The sequence below is a fragment of the Sinocyclocheilus anshuiensis genome, unplaced genomic scaffold (assembly GCF_001515605.1).
Source record: "Sinocyclocheilus anshuiensis isolate Anshui unplaced genomic scaffold, SAMN03320099.WGS_v1.1 scaffold1854, whole genome shotgun sequence".
NCBI classification, from domain to species: domain Eukaryota; kingdom Metazoa; phylum Chordata; class Actinopteri; order Cypriniformes; family Cyprinidae; genus Sinocyclocheilus; species Sinocyclocheilus anshuiensis.
Window position 1 is genome coordinate 170,186 of NW_015546040.1, and position 23,450 is coordinate 193,635.

At 34.9% G+C, this 23,450-nt stretch overlaps 2 protein-coding genes across 2 annotated transcripts; one reads left to right on the plus strand and one right to left on the minus strand.

The window, feature by feature from the left end:
• Positions 1–779: 779 nt before the first annotated feature.
• LOC107698891 (probable serine/threonine-protein kinase kinX) lies at positions 780–10,576 on the plus strand. Its single transcript, XM_016500026.1, has 4 exons — positions 780–2,597; positions 8,964–9,073; positions 10,346–10,471; positions 10,546–10,576. The coding sequence occupies exons 1-4, from the start codon at positions 780–782 to the stop codon at positions 10,574–10,576; spliced, it is 2,085 nt and encodes a 694-aa protein (XP_016355512.1).
• Positions 10,577–13,790: 3,214 nt separating this feature from the next.
• LOC107698908 (uncharacterized) lies at positions 13,791–19,418 on the minus strand. Its single transcript, XM_016500043.1, has 5 exons — positions 18,666–19,418; positions 15,058–15,543; positions 14,189–14,229; positions 13,924–14,077; positions 13,791–13,832 (listed from the first exon to the last, which is right to left on the minus strand). Exons 1-5 carry the CDS (start codon positions 18,769–18,771, stop codon positions 13,801–13,803), a joined length of 819 nt encoding a protein of 272 aa, XP_016355529.1. The 5' UTR covers positions 18,772–19,418; the 3' UTR covers positions 13,791–13,800.
• Between the last annotated feature and the right edge of the window lie 4,032 nt (positions 19,419–23,450).

Below are 23,450 nucleotides of genomic sequence, written 5' to 3' on the forward strand. Positions count from 1 at the left end.
GAAGTACACTTTAGCATACTTTTAAAAAGGGTACTAATGAATATACTACTATATTATATAGAATATAATATAAAAAGACTATACTTATTTGCAAACTAAATGGTATGTTTTTGGACACTTAATTGCACATTATTTGCAATTAAATGAAAATGTAAAAAAGTGTACTTCTTTAAAGTACAACACAATATTTAAATGTAATGAATTAAAATGTACTTTAAAATAAAATGTAATAAAAATCTATTTTAAATTAAAAAAAAAATCAAAAATAGAAATAGAGATTTCAGTAAAGCAAAGTTTCCCTGAAAAATACTTGTTTGAAATTTTTTTTTAAAAGTTCAGAAAAAAAAATATATATATATATTTTTTTATTATTATTATTATTATTTTTTTTTTTTTTTTTCAGTTCACTCTTGCAGGTCACAAGCTTAAAATCCAAATAAAACGGGCCCAAAAGATACCCACATATTATTTATTTATTTTCAGTTCATCTAAGGTAGCAAACAAGATGGAGAATTCCAATTCACTACTTTAAATACCTGCCCTACCCTTAAACCGATCATCTTGAGCTGACCAGGCTCCCATTGGAGCGGATTTGAGAGGGCAGGCAAGTCATGTGGGGATCAGAATGTGAAATTTACCATAATCCTCCAGAGGAAAAAGGGTGGGAGAGAGAGTAAGTCCTAGTTACCTTTACAGAACATAGACTGCAGAAGTAGACAGAAGAGCTTTGGTGTGCTAGTTCTACAAATTCTACATAGTCATAGTGAACATAGTGAATTATGGCCCAGGCCAGAAACGATATGAGTATCAACATGGAGATTTCTAACGGAGCTGTCATCCACAGTCCTGTAGGGTCGTGCATGGAGATGGAAGATCGGAGGACTGGAGAGGAAGAGGAGGAGGAGGATGAGGTTGAACTGGCCGAAGAGGTGGACGAGGATATCAACATTGGAGATGATGATGGTGGAGAAAGCAACGCAATGCCCTCAACAGACGTGATCATTCATAAAACAGAGGAAGAGGATAATATGGAAGATGTAGAGGACCAAGTTGGCCAAGAGACAGTGGTTCTGCAAAATGAGTTAAATGCTGGAGAGATGGAGGAAGAAGTGGACATAACCGCCAAACTAACAACGCCTGAGCTACAGGTAACAGTTGAACTGCCAAGGACAACACAAACACAAGTTCCAGAACTTCGAAACGAAGCTGAAGAGCTTGGAGGAACATTGAAAGAACTGGACAAGGATCGAGCAGATCACAAGTTGGAAATGCTGTATGAAGACGAAAAGGAAAGCGATGAACCACAAATGCAAACCTTGAGCGAAAGGCAGACGGAGACACAGGAACATCAGGAGCTGCTCCTGTCTGAGGTAAGAGAGTTTACCTGTAGCCTCCTTGAAAAAATAAAAAACAAGTCCAGAGAGGATCAAATTCAGCAAGTAAAGAGTGACATACTTTCGCAAGAAGAGGAGCATGAAGAGGTGAAGGTGGAAAGTTGGGATGATGAGTGTGTAGACGAAGAGCCACGGACGGTTTCTACCAGTGAAGGAGAATCTATAGAAGACTTTCAGAGTCTTGGGGAAGAGGGAGAAACAGCAACATTTGATAATGTTGGCAAAGAACAGTCTACAGCCGAGGTGCCTTTATTGGAGGACTGTATAGCAGTTGGACAGCCAATGCACAATGATGCCTTCGAGACAACTAGTGATGAAAAGACCACTTACAATGCAGCAGAAGAAAGGTCGATTGACTGGATTGCAACAGAGCAACCATCAACTGATATGATTGGTGGAACCATAGAGGAGATGGTCCAGAATTCAGATCAGTTGGTGGAAAGCATCGTGCAAGAATATGAAAGACTAGAGCGGATTGAACAGGTGGTGAGTGACACCAATCTGGAGAATTGTGAAAAAATAGTAGCAGATACCGAATCACCTATTGTCAATGGACCTGAGGAGACAAGAGGAGCTGATAAAGAGGCAGAAGGCATCAAAAAGATTCAAGATGATGCTCAAAGAGTTGTAGAGATTACAGAAGAGCTGGTCAAGAAGGAGGAGCTTCTTATAGATGAGGGAAGCTGTACAAAGGCGGAACAGCCACTTGATGATCCTGAAGTTGTAGAAGAGGGTGTGTGCAAGAAGCAGGAACAGCTGGGCAATAGCAAACGGGAGGTCGCAGAGGGAGGTGAAGCTGCAAAGGAACAGCCAAAACAAGAAGTGCCAGCACCTATAGAGGAGGGGGCGGGGAACTGGCTAGAAGAGCTCAAGGCTGTCATTGAAGATGAGCCCAGGAGGAAAGCCCAGGGGGGGCGTAAAGTCACCATACCTGCCTGGTTGAAGGGCAGGGTGAGCTCGGATGCTCATTTCCAAGAGCCGTCGAAGCCCCTCGGCAGTCGGGTCAGAAGCGTGAGCGGCAGCAGTGAAGGGGAGGTGAATATCAAGGCCAAAGTTCAAGAGGTCATTATGGTGAATGGATGCCCTGCAGCTGCTGTAGTTCAACAGGAAGAGGAAAAAAACTCGGAAAATACGACAAAGATGGAGAATCCAGCTCAACAGGAGGGCCATCCACATGACCTGCAGATCGCCCTCTATGTGAAGGTACCTTCTACTGTTTATAGCCAGATGATGGCCAAGATTTATCTGTATATAGGAGTATTAGAAGTTAACGAGAGAGAATTAAACAGGCCTTCAACTGTAGGTCTATTAAGAGGTCATTATGGTGAATGGATGCCCTGCAGCTGCTGTAGTTCAACAGGAAGAGGAAAAAAACTCGGAAAATACGACAAAGATGGAGAATCCAGCTCAACAGGAGGGCCATCCACATGACCTGCAGATCGCCCTCTATGTGAAGGTACCTTCTACTGTTTATAGCCAGATGATGGCCAAGATTTATCTGTATATAGGAGTATTACACAAGAATATGGAGCAATTACATGTTTGTAACATCAATAATAATCAGAAATGTTTCTTGAGCAGCAAATCAGCATATTAGAATGATTTCTGAAGCTGCCTGGTTGAAGGGCAGGGTGAGCTCGGATGCTCATTTCCAAGAGCCGTCGAAGCCCCTCGGCAGTCGGGTCAGAAGCGTGAGCGGCAGCAGTGAAGGGGAGGTGAATATCAAGGCCAAAGTTCAAGAGGTCATTATGGTGAATGGATGCCCTGCAGCTGCTGTAGTTCAACAGGAAGAGGAAAAAAACTCGGAAAATACGACAAAAATGGAGAATCCAGCTCAACAGGAGGGCCATCCACATGACCTGCAGATCGCCCTCTATGTGAAGGTACCTTCTACTGTTTATAGCCAGATGATGGCCAAGATTTATCTGTATATAGGAGTATTAGAAGTTAACGAGAGAGAAAAAAACAGGCCTTCAACTGTAGGTCTATTATGGCAGTGTGCAATCTGAAAAGTGTCAGAAGCTTTAATTTTAAGCTTTAAGGAAGGTTGTTTCATAACCCTAAGTTTGGGGTCAATGAAAAGTTAATGCTTTTATTTAGCAAGGATGCATTACATTCATCAAAAGTGAGAGTCGACATTTATAATGTTACAAAAATGTTCAAATAAATTCTGCTTTTGAACTTTCTATTCATCAAAGAATCCTGACAAATAAACTGTATCACAGTTTACACAAAAATATGGAGCAATTAAATGTTTGTAACATCAATAATAATCAGAAATGTTTCTTGAGCAGCAAATCAGCATATTAGAATGATTTCTGAAGAATCATGTGACACTGAAGACTGGAGTAATGATGCTGAAAATTCAGCTGCGCATCACAGAAATAAATTACATTTTACAACATATTTACTTAAAAAAACATTTATTTTAGATTGTAATAATATTTCCCAATTTTTACTGTTTTTAAATCAAATATGCTACTGCACTTTTACTGTAGCAGTAGCCTATTGTTATTGTTAACTAAAAACCAATTGATAATTTATCATTTAAAAAAAGTAATTATGAATAATAATAACTGAAATTAAATAAAATAAAATTACAGATAAAAACTTTTAATTAATAAAAAGATTGATACTATAATAGTATATAAATAATAGTAAAATAACACTGGTAAAAAGAAATATTATAAAATGTTGGTGGGAACTGATCACTGTGGTACATTTTCGTCACATACATATAAACTGTAAAAAGGCAAACAAAATTCAGATATTTGTAGAAATGCTGACAGAATAATGCACTGAGTCTGATTGTAGGAATGACAATGATCAGGCTGTCTTGTTAGCAACATTAGCACACAGTTTCCTACAATGACAGCATGTCCTTCTGCTCAGCAGATGGTGTTACTATCACTAACCCTAATTGCATTAGTGTCTTTGCTCTACTGGTTAATTGGTCTGTCATCCCGCTTCTAGAAAACTAGACTGTAATTCCCAGTCCAGGGCAGTGTTACTGGAACAAGTTGGTTAAGCTGGTTATTGTTGCAGGTGCATTAACTTGATCACAGTATTATTGCAGGATGACCGGCCAAAACCAGCATGAAAGTGCCAAAAATATACCATATACTGGTAGCTAATGCACTTTAACTGGCCTTTACAGTCACTGATCTGAAGACAAACTGCAATAGCTTAAACTCAGTTGCAAGGTGTTTTAATTACAGTGGTTCATATGACATAAACAGTATATCTGAAGTAGTATATTAAGGCTTAAGGTTCAAGCCAAAGTCTGAAGTCATAATTGCCACCATGTGTTGTGGTGTGCTGTATAAATGGATGCTGCTGGTGATATAATGCACTTAGTTAATTGAGATTATTCTCGGCTGTTGTTGAGCTGATGGATTGATTGGTGAGCTAAAAATGAATCTGACACAACCCACTGTGGTGTTTCTTTCTTGATTCTAGAACGTTCCAATAGAAAATACCATATAAAGTATCCTCTCAACAAACATTAGAAAATAATTGGCTTTAGGTATCACTTTTGCAATTAACTTCTATTGCCTTGACTTCTTTATCAAAGATTATGCAACATTATAGTGCGAAATAGAAGTATCTAGATGTTAAATATTTATTTATTTGTTTGTTTGTTTGTTTAAATTTAACTGTGAGTTTGATTCTTAATCAATAATATTAATCAAGAATCAAACTTTTTCAACTGTTATGTAGACTTAAGTTTACCAAAGATTATGCAATAAAACATACTAAAAACATAACATTAGATGGGCACTGGTATTCAGGTGTAAAACTTTCTCTTTCTTAAAACTACAGCAATAGATGGTTTTATTTATTTAATTTTCTTTTTTTTTTTTTTTACGTGTAGATTCATGTATATATGTATTTATTTCTACTTCATTTAATTTAACTGTGAGCGTGGCTCTTAACCAAGCAAAACTACTATTATTTATTTAAATAATCATTTAATTATACATTTTTTTATTTATTTTGTTTTAAATGTATTTTATTTTGTTTGTTAGACTTTGTTGCTGCAATAAGCAAACCTACAGCAAAAGTCGTTTTTATAGTATTTTATTTTAATTGTTATTTATCTTTATTTTATTTGTTAAACTTTGTTCTTAACCAGCCAAACTACATCAATAGTAGTTTGTATTATTTATTTATTTATTTATTTAACAATTGTTTATTTTATATTTTATTTTAAATGTGTTTTATTTTGTTTGTTAAACCTTGTTGTTCTTAATCAAGCAAAACTACAGTAATAGTTTTATTTATTTATGTATTATTTTTTAGAATTGTTTGAAACATTCGGAACAAAGCTCTCACGTCAGCCAAATTCTTGTTGTATGAAGGAGGCTGACCAGCGGGACGTTAAGCCTGCTAAAAATGCCCTTAAATCCGACCCGTATGTTTCTGCAGAGCGATTCCCGTAACAAAGATGGCCTTTGTGCGCGTTTCAACTCACTCTACATTTCAGATCACTAACAAATCAAAACAAGCATCAGTTTGGGTCTCATGATTGGTTTGTGTTTATTGTAGTAGTTTTGCTTTGGTAACAGGATCTAGGTGATGGATGGCATGTCCTGACAGTTATCTAATCAAAGATGCACCTGTGCCTGTTATTCAGCGACAAACGGCTGATTCTTATTCTTTATTGCCTCGAGTGATGTGTTTTGCCTCTGCTCATATTTTTCTGAGTGAATAATGTGTTTGTAAGTGAATAGTGTAGTGGGTTAATCGTGTCCCAGCATTCCTCCACACATTAATCTGATTAACATGTTTGTTGGTCTGAGGGGATCGGAGTTTTTGACCGAACCGAGTGTTTGTTTTGTTCTCCGTTCAAAAAAATAATATGATTCCTGAATGTGCAAAACTCACCGTTATGATGCTGTGTGGTTGCTAGGGTGCTCTGGATGGTTGCTAGGCTGGTGTTTATTGCCTCACAGTGAAGTTAATGCTACAACTGAATTAATATAATGTAATTGCTGTCCCGTTACAGGTATGCTTATATTCAAATGTGGCTTATTAAATCAGGTTTTTAATATATATTATTTTTTTTATGAACTGACACACACTTTGACATGAGCACACAGCCTGATTAATAGCAGTACCCCTTAAAAATGAAGCTCTGCCCTCTGCTGGTGTTATGTTTATGCTGCCGGTATGATTTTCCTTCATCAAAGACTTTTTTTAGCCTGTTAATATGGGCAGCTTATCTTCAGGTGACCATATTAATTCACAACCTCCAGACTCATAAATACAGTAGCACAGTAATAAATCAATCCAGACATACAAAAACACAACAGCAGACGCATATTTACACCACTGCAAAACTCATTTGTTTTGTAATTACCCTTCATATGGTAATGCATATAGCTTATTTCTATTGCACTGGAAATCATAATAGAGATTCCCATCATCATAAAGAACATTTTTTACAATGTTGATCTGTAAAATGCTTTCATAACACACGTCTCATGAACGGCGTCTCTATTGCTGATAACAATGAACAAACGTCTCAGTGTCTCGTCCTGCGCGTTTGACCGTTTTCTCCACCCACAGAAAATGAAGACAGACTCTTACCAAATTAAATCAGCCATTGTGGATGCACAAAGACAAAAGACATTTTTATACATGCAGAGAAAGCATTTGAGAAGCTGATTTGACGTGTGAGACATGTGAAAGCAGTATATCTGCAGCCATATTTCCTGATGGCTTGGTTTGATGTAGCAGCTAAAAAACTGGGCTTTCCTAGCATTGAGCTGTTTGTGAAGGTAAGATGTTCTCACATTGAATCTTTGAAGAGCTAATGACCTTGTTTTTCATATTTTGAGCATATGAATAGGAAACAGCAATATTTACTATTGACTCAAAGTCTCAAACATTGCGGAAAGTGTTCCTAACTACTGTGCTCTGAATAAATATCTTGTGATGTTTGTCAGTCTAAGCTTATTTAGCTCCTTAATGGTTTTTCGTAATGTATTGTGTGGTTCAATCATTTACTCACCATCATGTTGTTCCAAACATGAATGAGTTTCTTCAGATGTTGAACACAAAAGAAGATATTTTGAAGAATGCAGGTAACCAAAAAGTTGATGGTAGCCATTGACTTCCATAGTACGGGGGGAAATACTATGGAAGTCAATGGCTACATCAACAAAAGAAGACATTTGGGAGAATGTTGGTAAACAGTTGATGGTAGCCATTGACTTTCATACTATAGATGTTATGTCACCAAAAGAAGCTATGTTGAAAATATTGGTAACCATGCAGGTGACGGTAGCTATCGACTTCTGTGGTATGGAAAAAATATTCTGGAAGTAAATGGCTACCATCAACAAAAGATGGTCTTTTGAAGAATATTCATAACCTAGCAGTTGGCGGTAGCCATTGACTTACATAGTATGGAAAAATACTAATTAAGTCAAAAGCTACCATCAACAAAAGAAGATACTTTGTGAAAAATATTGGTATCCAAACAGATGACAGTAGCATTGATTTCCATAGTATGGAGGAAAAAAATACTATAGAAGTCAATGGCTACCATCAAAAAAAAGAAAATATTTTGAAGAATGTTGGCAACCAAATGGTTGACGGTAGCCATTGACTTCTATAGTATAGACAAATACTCTGGAAGTCAATGGCTACCATCAACAAAAGACGATATTTTAAAGAATGCTGGTAACCTAGCAGTTGATGGTAGCCATTGACTTACATAGTATGGAAAAAATACTAATTAAGTTAAAAGCTACCATCAACAAAAGAAAGAAACTGTGAAAAAAAGTGGAGGAAGAGTAAATGATGACACAATTTTCATATTTTGAAGAATGTTGGTAACCAAACAGTTGACGGTAGCCATTCATAGTTATACTATAGAAGTCGAAAAAATACTATACTACTAAAATATACTACAAATACTATAGAAGTAAAAAATACTATAGAAGTCAATGGCTACCGTCAACTGTTTAGTTACCAACATTCTTCAAAATATCTTCTTTTGTGCTTAACAAAAGAAAGAAACTGTGAAAAAAAGTGGAGGAAGAGTAAATGATGACACAATTTTCATTTTTTTTTTTTTTACATCCTCTGATTAACCTTTTTTCGGCATTTAATTGATGTCAAACAAGATGATAAAAGAAGCTTGTTTGGATTTTGAATTTATCTAGATCTAAGTGTTAATAACCACATAAAGTAATTACTTTAGCCGAATGTGTACCATTGCATATTTAAATCACTTATAATAATATAAAACACTTAAATATATTTCATAATATGTCAGGTCTTTTTAATGACTTCTGTATTATTCTGGATTTTCTGTACATCTTGGAGCTTAACTATTTGACTAAAAAAAATATATATATAATTTAAGTAATTTATATTTTAAACTTCATTTTAAAATCCTCATTTCATCATACAGTGTCTTCATGCATTAGGAAGTGTTTGCTGTGCAGAGCAAACCAAATCAAAAGCTCAAGCTTCAAACACACTGTACTCTCGTCTCTTGAAGAGCACTGACGTCTGTAGTGGAAGGAATGATGGGATAATGTGTGTGTCTCTCAGGCCGGCAGTGATGGAGAGAGTATCGGGAACTGTCCCTTCTCTCAGAGACTCTTCATGATCCTCTGGCTGAAAGGAGTCATCTTCAACGTCACCACTGTGGACCTCAAGAGGTGAAGCACAGAATTCACAGATAAAGACACAAGAACACATATTTCCATTAGGACGTTCCTGTAGCTCACGCTGTAGAGCATCACGCACGCAACGCTAAGGTTGCGGGGTTCAATTTCCATCAAATGTATTAGCTGATAAAATGTATTGAATGCAATGTAAATTTGTGTTTTTAAAGATTAATTTTAATTTAGCAAAATTAATATCCAGAAATTGATATTATTTCATTATTTTTAATATTAGTTCATTTAAATGTCTTGTTGGATTTATTAACTGATAAAATGCAATGTATTGAATGCAATGTACAGTATGTCACTTTGGAAAAGATGCATAAATATAAATGTAGGACAGTTATGATTCCTAATAGAATAAAATGATTTTAATGTTATTCTGATCAACTAAATTGTATATGAATTTAGTGGATATCAGGATCTTGTTTAACTCCATTAAGATACTTTTGCTTACGAATAATGATGGGAATTTCATTTGCAATTCTGTACACATTTCTTTAGGACTTTTTGACTATGGTTATTGAGGATAGTGTAGTGTTGTTTTAGTACTATTTATTACATTTATAGTCTTTATTAATATTTATTAATTATAGTATTTATTAATATTTTGAATTGGCTTTTATTTTTGAAGTTTTCATTTTAATTTTAGTTTTAGAAATTTTAATGTGAGCTTCTGACATTTTATTTAAAAAGTATTATTACTTTTTTATATATTTTTATTTATCTCTTATTGATTTTTATTTCTGTTTTAGTAATTTGTTATCTGCTTTTGTTATTTTTAGTGTGTGTGTGTGTGTGTATTTAGCATTTTTTTGTTTTAGTTTTCGTAATTTTAGTATTTAAATTTATAAACTTAATTTATTTCAGTTAGTTGCCACTTTATATTTTTCATCTAATAATTATATTTATATTTGTTTTGTTTAATTTTATTTCAATTTATGAAAAATATTTTCAGAGGTTCCCAAACTTTTCAATATGAAGGGTAATGTTACACTATATCCAGCTATATTATATTAAAATATATTACATGAAAAGTGCATAAATAATTAGACAGAAATGTAAATATATTTTTACACAATAATAAAATATGTGAATAAATATTTTTTATTTATTCTTAATATTTTCTTGTGATATGGTATGGTGGGCCAAATCAAATGTCGTCCAACTTTGGCCCACATGCCCTGGATTTGAGCATCTCTGCTGTAGTTTTAGTTAGCAATAGCAACACTGGTGATGGCAGGTTTGTTGGTCCGTGTCACACAGAAAGCCGGCGGATCTGCAGGATCTCGCTCCAGGAACCAACCCTCCATTCATGACCTTCAACGGAGAGGTGCTGGTGGACGTCAACAAGATCGAGGAGTTTCTCGAGGAACGACTGGTCCCACCACGGTACTTACTATCGCTTCACCTGCCATTGCCTCAGATCCTTATTACATTCATTAACCCTGGTACATTTTTTTAAGATACCCAAAGTTGGCAGCAAAGAAACTGTGAAAAAAAGTGGAGGAAGAGTAAATGATGACACAATTTTCATTTTTTTTTTTTTTACATCCTCTGATTAACCTTTTTTCGGCATTTAATTGATGTCAAACAAGATGATAAAAGAAGCTTGTTTGGATTTTGAATTTATCTAGATCTAAGTGTTAATAACCACATAAAGTAATTACTTTAGCCGAATGTGTACCATTGCATATTTAAATCACTTATAATAATATAAAACACTTAAATATATTTCATAATATGTCAGGTCTTTTTAATGACTTCTGTATTATTCTGGATTTTCTGTACATCTTGGAGCTTAACTATTTGACTAAAAAAAATATATATATAATTTAAGTAATTTATATTTTAAACTTCATTTTAAAATCCTCATTTCATCATACAGTGTCTTCATGCATTAGGAAGTGTTTGCTGTGCAGAGCAAACCAAATCAAAAGCTCAAGCTTCAAACACACTGTACTCTCGTCTCTTGAAGAGCACTGACGTCTGTAGTGGAAGGAATGATGGGATAATGTGTGTGTCTCTCAGGCCGGCAGTGATGGAGAGAGTATCGGGAACTGTCCCTTCTCTCAGAGACTCTTCATGATCCTCTGGCTGAAAGGAGTCATCTTCAACGTCACCACTGTGGACCTCAAGAGGTGAAGCACAGAATTCACAGATAAAGACACAAGAACACATATTTCCATTAGGACGTTCCTGTAGCTCACGCTGTAGAGCATCACGCACGCAACGCTAAGGTTGCGGGGTTCAATTTCCATCAAATGTATTAGCTGATAAAATGTATTGAATGCAATGTAAATTTGTGTTTTTAAAGATTAATTTTAATTTAGCAAAATTAATATCCAGAAATTGATATTATTTCATTATTTTTAATATTAGTTCATTTAAATGTCTTGTTGGATTTATTAACTGATAAAATGCAATGTATTGAATGCAATGTACAGTATGTCACTTTGGAAAAGATGCATAAATATAAATGTAGGACAGTTATGATTCCTAATAGAATAAAATGATTTTAATGTTATTCTGATCAACTAAATTGTATATGAATTTAGTGGATATCAGGATCTTGTTTAACTCCATTAAGATACTTTTGCTTACGAATAATGATGGGAATTTCATTTGCAATTCTGTACACATTTCTTTAGGACTTTTTGACTATGGTTATTGAGGATAGTGTAGTGTTGTTTTAGTACTATTTATTACATTTATAGTCTTTATTAATATTTATTAATTATAGTATTTATTAATATTTTGAATTGGCTTTTATTTTTGAAGTTTTCATTTTAATTTTAGTTTTAGAAATTTTAATGTGAGCTTCTGACATTTTATTTAAAAAGTATTATTACTTTTTTATATATTTTTATTTATCTCTTATTGATTTTTATTTCTGTTTTAGTAATTTGTTATCTGCTTTTGTTATTTTTAGTGTGTGTGTGTGTGTGTATTTAGCATTTTTTTGTTTTAGTTTTCGTAATTTTAGTATTTAAATTTATAAACTTAATTTATTTCAGTTAGTTGCCACTTTATATTTTTCATCTAATAATTATATTTATATTTGTTTTGTTTAATTTTATTTCAATTTATGAAAAATATTTTCGCACACATTTTAGAGCCAGTGTTTTTGGCATGCACACATTTTTACTCGGCAAAAATGCATATGCTGGATTTCCAGTTTTACCGCCTCCATACTCTGTGTTGCAGATTGTTGCCAGGAAGTACAGGGGTTTTGAGATTCCTGCTGAGATGACCGGGGTTTGGCGATATTTGAATAATGCTTACAAGAGAGAGGAGTTCATGAACACCTGTCCTGCTGAGCGTGAGATCGAGTTCGCTTACCTGGACGTCGCCAAAAAGATCAAATAGTTCAGGATGACCAGACAAGTACTGGTAGCTCAGAGCACCGTCACATGCTTGTGTGTATGTGTGTGTGTGTGTGTGTGTGTGTGTGTGTGTGCGTGCGCTCACTGGTGGAGCTGCACTAATACTATGGTATATTGATCATAAATCAGTAGACTGGCATACGTTTTCCTTCAATCAATGGCAGGGCCAGGAAAATAGTATAAGACCAGACGCAGAGATAAAATACTCTTAACAATTGATCTGTCTTCATAGATGATATAGATAGACTAGATATGGCACATTCATTATATTCACCAAGGCCTTGACCAAATCTCAATCACCTTTAAGCTATGGATCTCTATATTTCTGGATTATTCTTTCTATTTTTTGCATATTTGAATATTTACTTACGCTTCTTCTGGTCAGGCCAGCATATTTTCACACATTTTCTATTTGCATTTTCTATTTAAAGAAATCCTGTTTATTTTACAATATCACCACCATATATGTTTAATGAAACTCTCCTTTTGTATCATCACACGAGGCTATTATCCACACGTTTACTAATTACGTTACTGATTGTAATTGTTTTGACTTTCCAAGTTTAGGATGAAACTGCTTCTTCCTTTATATTTGATTGCTGTTGTTGTTTTAATCGATGCACAGAACTTGTTAAAACACGCTATTTATGCAACTACGTAACCTTGCGGGAACGCCTTATGAAGCTCTGACGAGAAGACTTTAATTAAACTAATCAGAATTCATCATTAAGTCTTCATGGTTTTTAATCTCCTATCCCCGTGATGAACGAGGGTCATGTGAAGATTGAGAGCTTGATACGAGAGACGAACGAAATGAAAGACTCTGGTGGTGCTGAACTTCTTTTGACTCGTTCTCTTGTATTCTGCAGGAACTCAGTGAACGTCACCCAAGCAACCGCAGCTCTTTGAGCAATCAGATCAATTTCAAAGGCGTAATATCAACAGCTTGTCTTTCTAGTCGACTTGCTACCTCATCATCACCATAGTGACCTCTACGTTTGCGCTCGGAGAACTTGTGCAAACGCTAGTACAGTGACGCACGTCACTCTTTAAATACGGTCTTATTTTGCAATGATCACCGAGAGAGATAACTGTAGAAAAATAAAGTTCTCTTTATTATCACAGTAGTTTTTTGCATGCTTTGTCATTTTTATTGGAGCTTGCAACAGCGAAGAGCGTTAAGAGTATTTCGTGCACAAAGTCAAAGGTACACACGTCACAGAGGTCAGAGGGGTCAGTCGTGTTATTGGTGGTCCTTTGAGAAGAGTTTAAGCATCTCTGTTTGAGAACAGGATTTGTTGCTTGGTGAAATGAGGGAGAAATGAGCTGCTCATCTCAGTTCTGAGAGCAGTACTTCCAGAAGCACACTGTTTTTGGAGAAAGATAAACAGTTTATTTTATTTTTTATCATGCACATGGCAAGTTTTTGTTATCCAGACCAGTTGGTTTGCATCATACCTCGCTTGTTGGTTTTCTTAGCTGATGGAAGAGACTGTTTAAAGGCTTTTCCGTTGAGTTTGGGATCCATTTGGTCAGTGCTGGCCTTCGGTGAAATCCCACCGCCGTCTATAGAGGTCGCTGTGGTGGATTTCAGGTTTCCATCTGTAACTGTCTGCAGGTTAGAAAACACTAATTATAGCATAAAGCACAAATTGGACTTTTTATATATTTATAAATATACTGTAAATATAATTTATTTATTTATTTTAATATCTGATCATACCATTTTGTTCTTCTTCCCAGTACTTCGTCCGTTGCTATTTCCTTTGACGAAGAAAAAAAACAAAAACAATAAGAGGCAAGATTTAATTAAACTAAATTGCATTCAATATTAAATCATTCAAAAGTTTGAGGTCGGTAAGATTTTAAATGTTTTTTGAAAGAAGTCTCTTCTGCTCACCAAGGCTGCATTTATTTGATCAAAAATACTAGTGTTATTATTATTATTTTAATATTATTTATATACTATTACAGTATTAATATTTTGTATTAAGATTTTATTTTTATATTTTCAGTTTTACTACTTGTTTAAGTTCAAGTCGATTTTAATATGCTTTTTTCATTTTAATTTTTTTTAATAGTTCTATTTGTTTTAGTAATTTTAATACTTAAGCTTAAACTTTCTTTCAATTAGTTGCAAAGACAACATTTGTAATTATTTCATCAATTTAATTTCAACTTTATTTCAAATAGCAAAAATATTATTAATGGTTTTAATTTTTCTTTACAATTACACTAATAGAAAAAACAGTGAAAATTGTGACATATTATTACAATTTAAAATAGGTGTTTTCTATGTGAATAGGTGTTAAAATGTAATTTATTTCTGTGATGCGCAGCTGAATTTTCAGCATCATTACTCCAGTCTTCAGTGTCACATGATCTTCAGAAATCATTCTAATATGCTGATTTGCTGCTCAAGAAACATTTCTGATTATTATCAATGTTGAAAACAGTTGTGCTGCACAATATTTTTGTGGAAAGTGATACATTTAATTTTTCAGGATTCCTAGATAAACAAAGTTCAGAAGAACAGCATTTATTTGAAACAGACAAAATGAAATCTTTTTAAAATGTCTATTTTTGACACACCTCTGGTTATGAAGGTGATTCGATGGCTCAGTGTGCTGTTCATTAACTTGTGAAGCTCTTCAAGTGCACTCAGCATCTTCACCAGCTCCTCTCGAGCGGCCGGATCTGATTGTTCGGCTGCTGATGGAGCGTCGCCGTGCTCGTTTGAATCAATCAGCTTTGACAGTCTGAACAGTCTGTTCTTCTCTGTTTGCCGCCGGGAATCGGGTGAACTGTTTGTGCGGTCAATGCTCAGAGATCCATCACGAATCTCCTCGTGTCCATCAGAAAGAAGTGTTAGTGTCTTTAATGGATTATTGACACCCGTGTCTAAGGTTTTGTCTCTGATATTTGGGATAGTTGTCACTGTGATTATTTCGTCTAATGCTTTCATCACTACGGTTTTTCCATCTCTGGCTGGAAATGTCGTCATTGGTCTGGTCTTCAGTAGCTTCTCGAAAATCCTCGTCACTTGTGCTGCATTTTCCTCAATATTCCTCTGTGGATCTGGAAGGAAATACCGATACTTTAAGGCATTTTTTAAATCCGTTAAAGCAACTGTAGCTCCGCGACTTTGGAGCCACTTTCAGTTATGTGTTGCAGCCAAAAAGCAATCCGCCCTTTTCGCAGAATTCCGTACCCGCTCTCCACATTTGGCGGGAAGCATGGGAAAGAAACAACCATTCGCCTTATTAGAAGTCAGTGTACAATCAGAATGATTTTAAATAGTAAACGAACTTTTCCGAAGCGTTGACTCAATTGAACCAATGGTTTACCGTTTCGTAGTGCTCGAAACGCCACACGCTGGTCAAAACTGTGTAAATGCAACAAAACTCAAGCCAAAACATGCATAAATGTTTTTTTTTTTTTTTTGGCTAGTCTAAACAGGCCAGTTAGAGACTATTATTAGTGCCCTATTAGACACTGGTTCAATGGTTCACTGTCCCAATGGCAAACCACTGACATTTCGAAACATTTTGAAACAATTGTGAAGTAACAATGTGTGAAAATCTCTTACTGAAATCATGTGACTTTGGCAGTTTGATATGCTCCAAAATACTGGTTTGAAAGAAATGATTCACAAAGTTATCAAAGCATCACAATGCAGCTGCTTTAAAGGGTTGGTGAAATGAAAATTAATTCATCATTTACTCACCCTGGTGTCATTCCTAACCTGTATGGCTTTCTTTCTTTTTTGGAATTTTTTGATATTTTGAACTTTTGTTAACCAAACAGTTTCGGTTCCCATTGACTTCCATCATATAGACAAAGAATACAATGGAAGTCAATGAGAACGGACCTCATATTCTTCAAAATATCGTCGTATGTGTTTCACATGAAAAAACAAAGTCATACAAGTTTGAAAAAACACGAAGGTGAGTAAATGATGAGCGATCTAACCCTTTAACCTCATTTTTAAACTCCTTTGGAGCTCAATGGAATGCAATTGAATTAGTTTCAGCTACAGTAAAGTGTTTGCATGTCTCTAAAATTCCAGTTTATGGTTGGTACCAGAATGATGCATCCCCTCTGAAAGGGTTTGTCTCATTTAGTGGCATACCGATCTAAGTCCTGTTGACACGGAATTGTTCCCATACCCATAGAAACAAGTCAATGGGAATGCCAATGCACTGAAACACCCTGCAGAACCTTGAAAAGAGAGACATCCCAAACTTCAAACATCCCTTAAAAGGCCTTTTCTTGGCTTGGACAAACATACAAGGTATAACAGATGATAAATGCCTTTTGTCCTCATCATCATTCTGATCTTAGAGGTGGACACTGACAAACTGCGTGTTCACACTCATGTACAAACACATGTGGAGCCGCTCTCTGCCTGCAGTCATGTTTACAGAAGTCTTGTGGAAGTCAGCGAGTTGTTAGGACGACCGCAGTGCGTCTCGGTGATGTCAGAGGTGGGGTTTTTGGACTCAGAAATACAAAAAAAGACGTTTGTAAACACTAAACTTGCCATCACTCCATTAAAAACACTTTGAAGGGCCTCTTGATAAAATACGAGTGGTATTATCACCCTTGTTAAAGGCAGTCATGACCATTGTTGCAATGAAAAAGTGCACCAGATTCCATACATGCATATGGTACTAAATTAGCATGACCTGAATTGTAGTGATTATTTTAGCAGTAGTGAACTTATTATTTTAAGAACACTGTTTGTGCATGTGCATTTACATTCTCATTAAGTTATGAAAACATTGTAAATGTTCTCTGATTTTTAAAAAAAAGTTTTTTTGAAACATTTTTGGTTATGCGAATGTTAAAGGAACATTCCATTTTACATTTTGAGAACATTATTAAATGTCAGATAACTTTAAGCAAACATTCTATTAATGTAACTGGAAGAATGCTTGTTCATAACATTGAGAGAACATTCTGAGAGCGTTTCCTGTCAGCTGCTTTATTGTTGCATGGTGAAGATACTGTGCACAGTGCGCGCACATCCAGGTCAAGAAGTTCTGTAAGACAATCAGAATTAACCTAAATGAGATCCGCTGAGACTTAATGACCTAATTCATAACCCTACTTGAAACTCCTGAGCCAATTTTAGCTGGAAACCTGAATGTGAAGGCAGATTTAAGGTTTGCACACACACTGGAAGTGCGGACAGCACAAGACCAACAGAAGACCACAAGAGCTGGCGCCACTGGACTAATTATCTTGGTCCAGCGCCATCTCTGAGTCTGTAGGCTTGACAACAGTGAAACTAACATCTCACAGGACGGAGAAATCACAAATGAGATCTCATTAATATCTCAAATGTCTCCTCTACGCTCTTAAAAATAAAGGTTCTTTATTGGCATCAATGCTTCCATTAAGAACCTTTAGCATCCATGTAAACCTTTCCAATCCACAAAAGATTCTTTTTAGTGGAAAAAGGTTCTTCAGATTAACACTGAGAAAAGATGGTTCTTTTGAGAACCGCCCACCAGAATGTTCTTTGGGGAACCAAAAATATTCTATGGCATCGCTGCAAAAACCCTGATGAATTTAGGTGAATTAACACGAACGCTGTTTCTTACTGTGAATCAGTCTGTATTGTATAAAGCACTATATAAATAAATCTGACTTGACTTGAGTCAGAAATATGGCATGGCACTACAATGCAAAAAAAAAAAAAAAAAGTTTCTTAATATTTTTGTCTTGTTTTCCATTACAAACATCTAAACATTATTACATCAAGATACATTTATTTGAGGAAAATGACTCAAAATATAAAGGCTTGTTTTCTGCTTGTATTATTTTATTTTTTTCCTTGTTTTAAGCATAAACTCACTTAATTTTGGAAGATTTTTCAGCAAACAATGTGTAAATAAGTGATAAAATAAAGTTAAAGTTATTAGAAACTGAATTTCTAATAGACCTATATGGCCATTTTACTTCTCAAGTAAATGTGTCTTTATTTAAGAACATTTGTACTGAAAAACAGGAAAAATACTGAGAAAGAAAATCATTCTTGCAGTGAAACGACAAGGTCATTAGTTCGTTTCCCAGGAAGTGCATGCACTAATTAAATGTACACATGGAATGCAATGTAAGTAGTTTTAAATAAAAGCACCTTATTGAACCAAATGCATGAATGTAAACTGTGAGCTGGTTTTGACCTGCCTCACCTCCATCAGCTGGTTCTCCAGGCATCAGCGGAGCAGCATCCAACACCGAAGCGACAGTCAGCAGAGCAACTGTGGTCAATAGTTTCAGCATGTCCACCTTATACATCTCAGTGACCTGAAGGTGAGACCGTCCAGCTGTGAATGAGAGCTAAATTAATCTCAATTTTCTGTCTCAAAATGGCAAATCGTACACCTGCCGCACTCTTTTGCACTGATGCGCCTCTAAGATGAGAAGGCTTGTCAAGTGTGTTGCACTTTACAGTATTTTACGCCGCGCTTCCTCTACCGTCACGCCACATCCACCGGGCCTTTTAAAACGAGACACCCACACTGACACCGTCCAATCAGGCCGCTCATCCCTCCCTGCCATGTCCAGGCGTGGTGTGACATTTGGGGCCGTGTTTGGCGTTGGGGTCTCCATTGTGGAGGCGGCGGCAGGCTGTGGGCCCTTCTGCGTCAGAGGCCCTTTTTACTCCAGCTTCTGTGCAAACACATTAAGAAGTGCCTTATCACTGCTTACACAGCAGTGCACCCGATGACTTTGTCCACTCCTCGACGGGGTCAAAAGGGCCATCCCAAATCCGGACGACGTCTGATGTGTGCGCCAATGCAAATAGCCCTCATGCATATGAGAAGAAATTAGCATGACTTGAAGTGCAGGACGCATCTGACGAGAAAGATGAGAAGACAAATGCATTGGTCACCATCATTTCATGTGATCAATCACACTTATGCAAAACATTTTTCAAAATGAAACAGCAATTTACCTTTGTCCTTGAGTTTTGATGTCATCATATCACTTATTTACAGTAGCTCAGTGTTATTTTAGTATTTTTTCCATATTATTTATTCATATTAGCTTTTATTTACAGCTTCTTTTTGTTTACAATATTAATACAGATTTAATTAATTTAGAGCTTTAACTTTGTCATTTTTAAGTTTTTCTTCATGAAATTAGCATGAACTGAAATGTAGGATGCGTTCTGCACTTCATGAGAAAATAAATGTATTGGTGCGTTTAAACAAATTATAAACTTATATAAAAAATATTTCATGCAATTATAGTGTAATTTTTTTTTTATATAAGAGTGTTTTTGTTAGAAATAATATATGCAGTTTGACATGTCTATATAGGCAGTCATGAAGTTCTATTTAAAATATTTTTAAACAAATATGCATAGATATAATAGCTTTGCCATTATAAAATCGGTTTTGGTTTTCTAAATCAATCACATTTATATGATAAAAATAATAATGTCCATGAGTCCATGAGTACTGATGTTGTCACACCACTTATTTACACTATTATTTATATATTAGTATAATATTTATTATTATTTGAAATGTATTGTAGTAACTTCTCATGTGCTTTATTATTATTGTTATTTTACATTATTATTATTGTTATGTTATTTTAATTTTACATTTTAAAATTTGAAGTTCAAATTTTTTCTACATTTTTTAAAATCTAATATTTATATTTTATTTCAGCTTTATTCCAATTAATGATTCAAATTGTTTTACTATGATTTTGGTTAACAATAACAACACTGCAGTACCTACTACAAAAATTGAGCTGTCATAAATGAAATAAGGAACAGGAAGTGACATAATTTCAAGGAGCAATCAAAAGCTGGTATGTTCTACTTTTATTGGTTGCCAGGGTGATCTGGGTGTTTTTTTGTTGGCCAAAGTCTATTCTGGGCTGCGTTTCCCAAAGGCACCGTAAGCTTAGTTACATCGTAGACCCATTGAAACCAATGGAGCTACGATCGACTTAGGCTTACGATGCTTTTGGGAAACGCAGCCACGCAGGTCTCCTCTGCATTTTGGCCCATTTTATAGTCACATGATTTGAGGAATCATTCATATCTAGAACCTTGCATATGCAAGAATCTCCAATAAAGCAAATTACTTTAGGATGCAAGTAATAAAAGCTGTAAAGTTTGGGTGAGAAACAGTGTGTGTTCCTGCTGGAAGTGATTTGTGTTTGCTCTGGCCGTGGTGTCAGGAGAGAGGGATGGGAATGCAGTCAGAGACGGAGGATCAGAGCCTCAATGGAGGTTGCTGGGAAAGGAGAAGCCGACCTGAGAGCATCCAGCAACTCATTACCCTTTCAGAGCACAGTCACCACTTCTGTGAGGCAGCGTCAAAACTCGTGTCCTGACACACACTGTCTCTCCAAAGGAAATGTGTCCCTGCCGTGGCCAAGAAAGTAGCCTTTTCTTGTTTGTTTGTTTGTTTGTATAACAGTGTTAGAGTTGAAACCAGATTCTGGAGGATCCAGAACAAAACCCAACACTCTGGCTGTCCATTTCAATGAACTTTTTGCAATATTCATGTAGAGATGTATAGAGCATTTTTCTTTTTTGCAACATAAATCACAAATATTTCATTATATTATAGAGGGTTTTCACTACTGTCTGAATTTTTTCAAATTAATATTTAGAACATATATATATTTAAAAATATATATTATATTTTTTGTTTTAATTTTTTTATATTAATATTTTAAAATATTTTCCATTATTTATTTATCTATTTACTTATTTTTAGTTTAGTTGTGATTTGTTATGTTTTTTCCTCTCAGCTCAGGATAATCAAGTCTTTTTCCTGGTCATTTGCTGAAGTCCTTCACTAGAGGGCAGTGATGTCAAAGTGAGAGATGGAAACAAGATCATCTTAAACTGATGGTTATCCTGCAGTATTTTAGACCACTGAACATGATTTAAACTGTGATGCATTGCATTGCATTATTTTACTTTAATGAATGTAATTATTGTACTTTCTTCTTATTTATTATTCATTTTATTGCATTTTAAAATTAACTTTGTGACCTTCATTTTGCTTGTTTTTTTTTCTTTTGAGCTCATTTTAAATTCTGTCACAGTCTTTAAAATAGTAATTTTGGCCTTTGTGTTCACGTCAAACAACAAAGTTGTTGTTGTTGTTCTTGAAAGTAGTTAAAACTGTAATTCAACATAAATGCATTAAATTAATGAAAAGTGGCAGTAAAGACATTTATAATGTTACAAACGATTTCTACTCCAAATAAATGCTTTTCTTTTTACCTTTTATTCATCCGTGAATCCTGAAAAATAAAATGTATCACACAAAAATATTGGGCAGCACAACTGTTTTCAACATTGATAATAATCAGAAATGTTTCTTGAGCAGCAAATCAGCATATTAGAATGATTTCTGAAGATCATGTGACACTGAAGACTGGAGTAATGATGCTGAAAATACAGCTTTGATCACAGAAATAAATTTAATTTTAACAAATATTCACACAGAAAAAAGTTGTTTTAATTGTAATGATATATCACTGTTTTTACTGTATTTTTTGGGTGAGCAGAAGAGACTGTATAGCAGCACACATGATGCTGAGGATGCGAGTGATTGAGACGAGCGTGAGGTCTGGACAGAAGAGGGAAGGGAAGGTCAGGCCGCAGAAAAGAGCGATTTGTTTTCAGTGAAACTGGAGATCGTGCCCCACTTACCGCCGGCGCAACCTACAGCGGAATCAATTACCACTTGTCAGGATGAAACCAAAGCCATGCAACACAATAAGGGCACGACCTGAGAATTCTGTGTGAGCTGCTGCATGTGTGTGTGTGTGTGTGTGTGTGTGAGAGAGAGTGTGTGTGTGCGTGTTTGTGTGTGTGTGTGTGTGTGTGTGTGTGTGTGTGTGAGTGAGTGAGTGTGTGTGTATGTGTGTGTGTGTGTGTGTGATTTTATTTGTGACTTTTATTTGTTTGTTTGTACAAAGCAAGGCCAGTCCAGGCTTAAACCAATATAAATTCATTTTATTTTTTAATATTCTGTTCCTATTTTGGCTTCTTTTTCTGTTTTTATATGTCCTTGTTGAATAAATAAAAAGCTACAGTACGTTTTTGGTGTATTTAACATTTATTAATACTGTAGTACTTTATATATTATTTTATGACAGTAGCTCTGGCTTTAAAATATGATTGGATGATCCACATTCTGAACTTTAATTAAATTCTATTTTAATGGGGTATGTTGCCCGGCAACCACAGACAGCCATCAAACTAATTATTTGGCAAACAAATTGTTTATTGTTTATAAACATTAATCATTAATATAGTAATTTATCATATTGCCATTCGCTGCTGTTTTATAGAAGTAGAAGTCACTCTAGGCCTGTGTTACAGTATTTGTAGCACTTTAATTCAATGTGTTACTTGTTTCTTTTATTATTTGTGAATTCTTTTTTCGCAATTTCTGAGTCAAAATTGTTTCAAAGATACAATCCTACACAACTGTTGTTTTTTAGTGTACATATTATCTACTTATTTGGCGAAATAATTGTTTATTGTTAATTAGCATTAATACTAGTTATTATTAATAAATATAGATGCATTTTTATCATATTGCTGTTTTATGAAAAAAGTAACTCTTGGTCTGTGTTACAGTGATTTTAATATTTTTGTCACATGCTTCAATATCATACATAACCATACATCAATAAATAAATAAATAAATAAATAAAAATAATCAATCAATCAATCAATCAATCAAATACTCTGGCCAAAACATATTTTAAATATATGTCAAATATATTTTGTAAACAGTGAAGATAAAATTGAAAATATATTTAGTTTCAACCTTCATACACCAAAATATATTTCAAAATGCATTTAATGGGCAAGAAAATACATTTCCAATCTTACAGTAGCCAACATTTAGGTTTTATACATTTTTTTATTCAAATTTGTAATATATTCTTACATGTTATAGACAACAAATAGCAAAAAATGG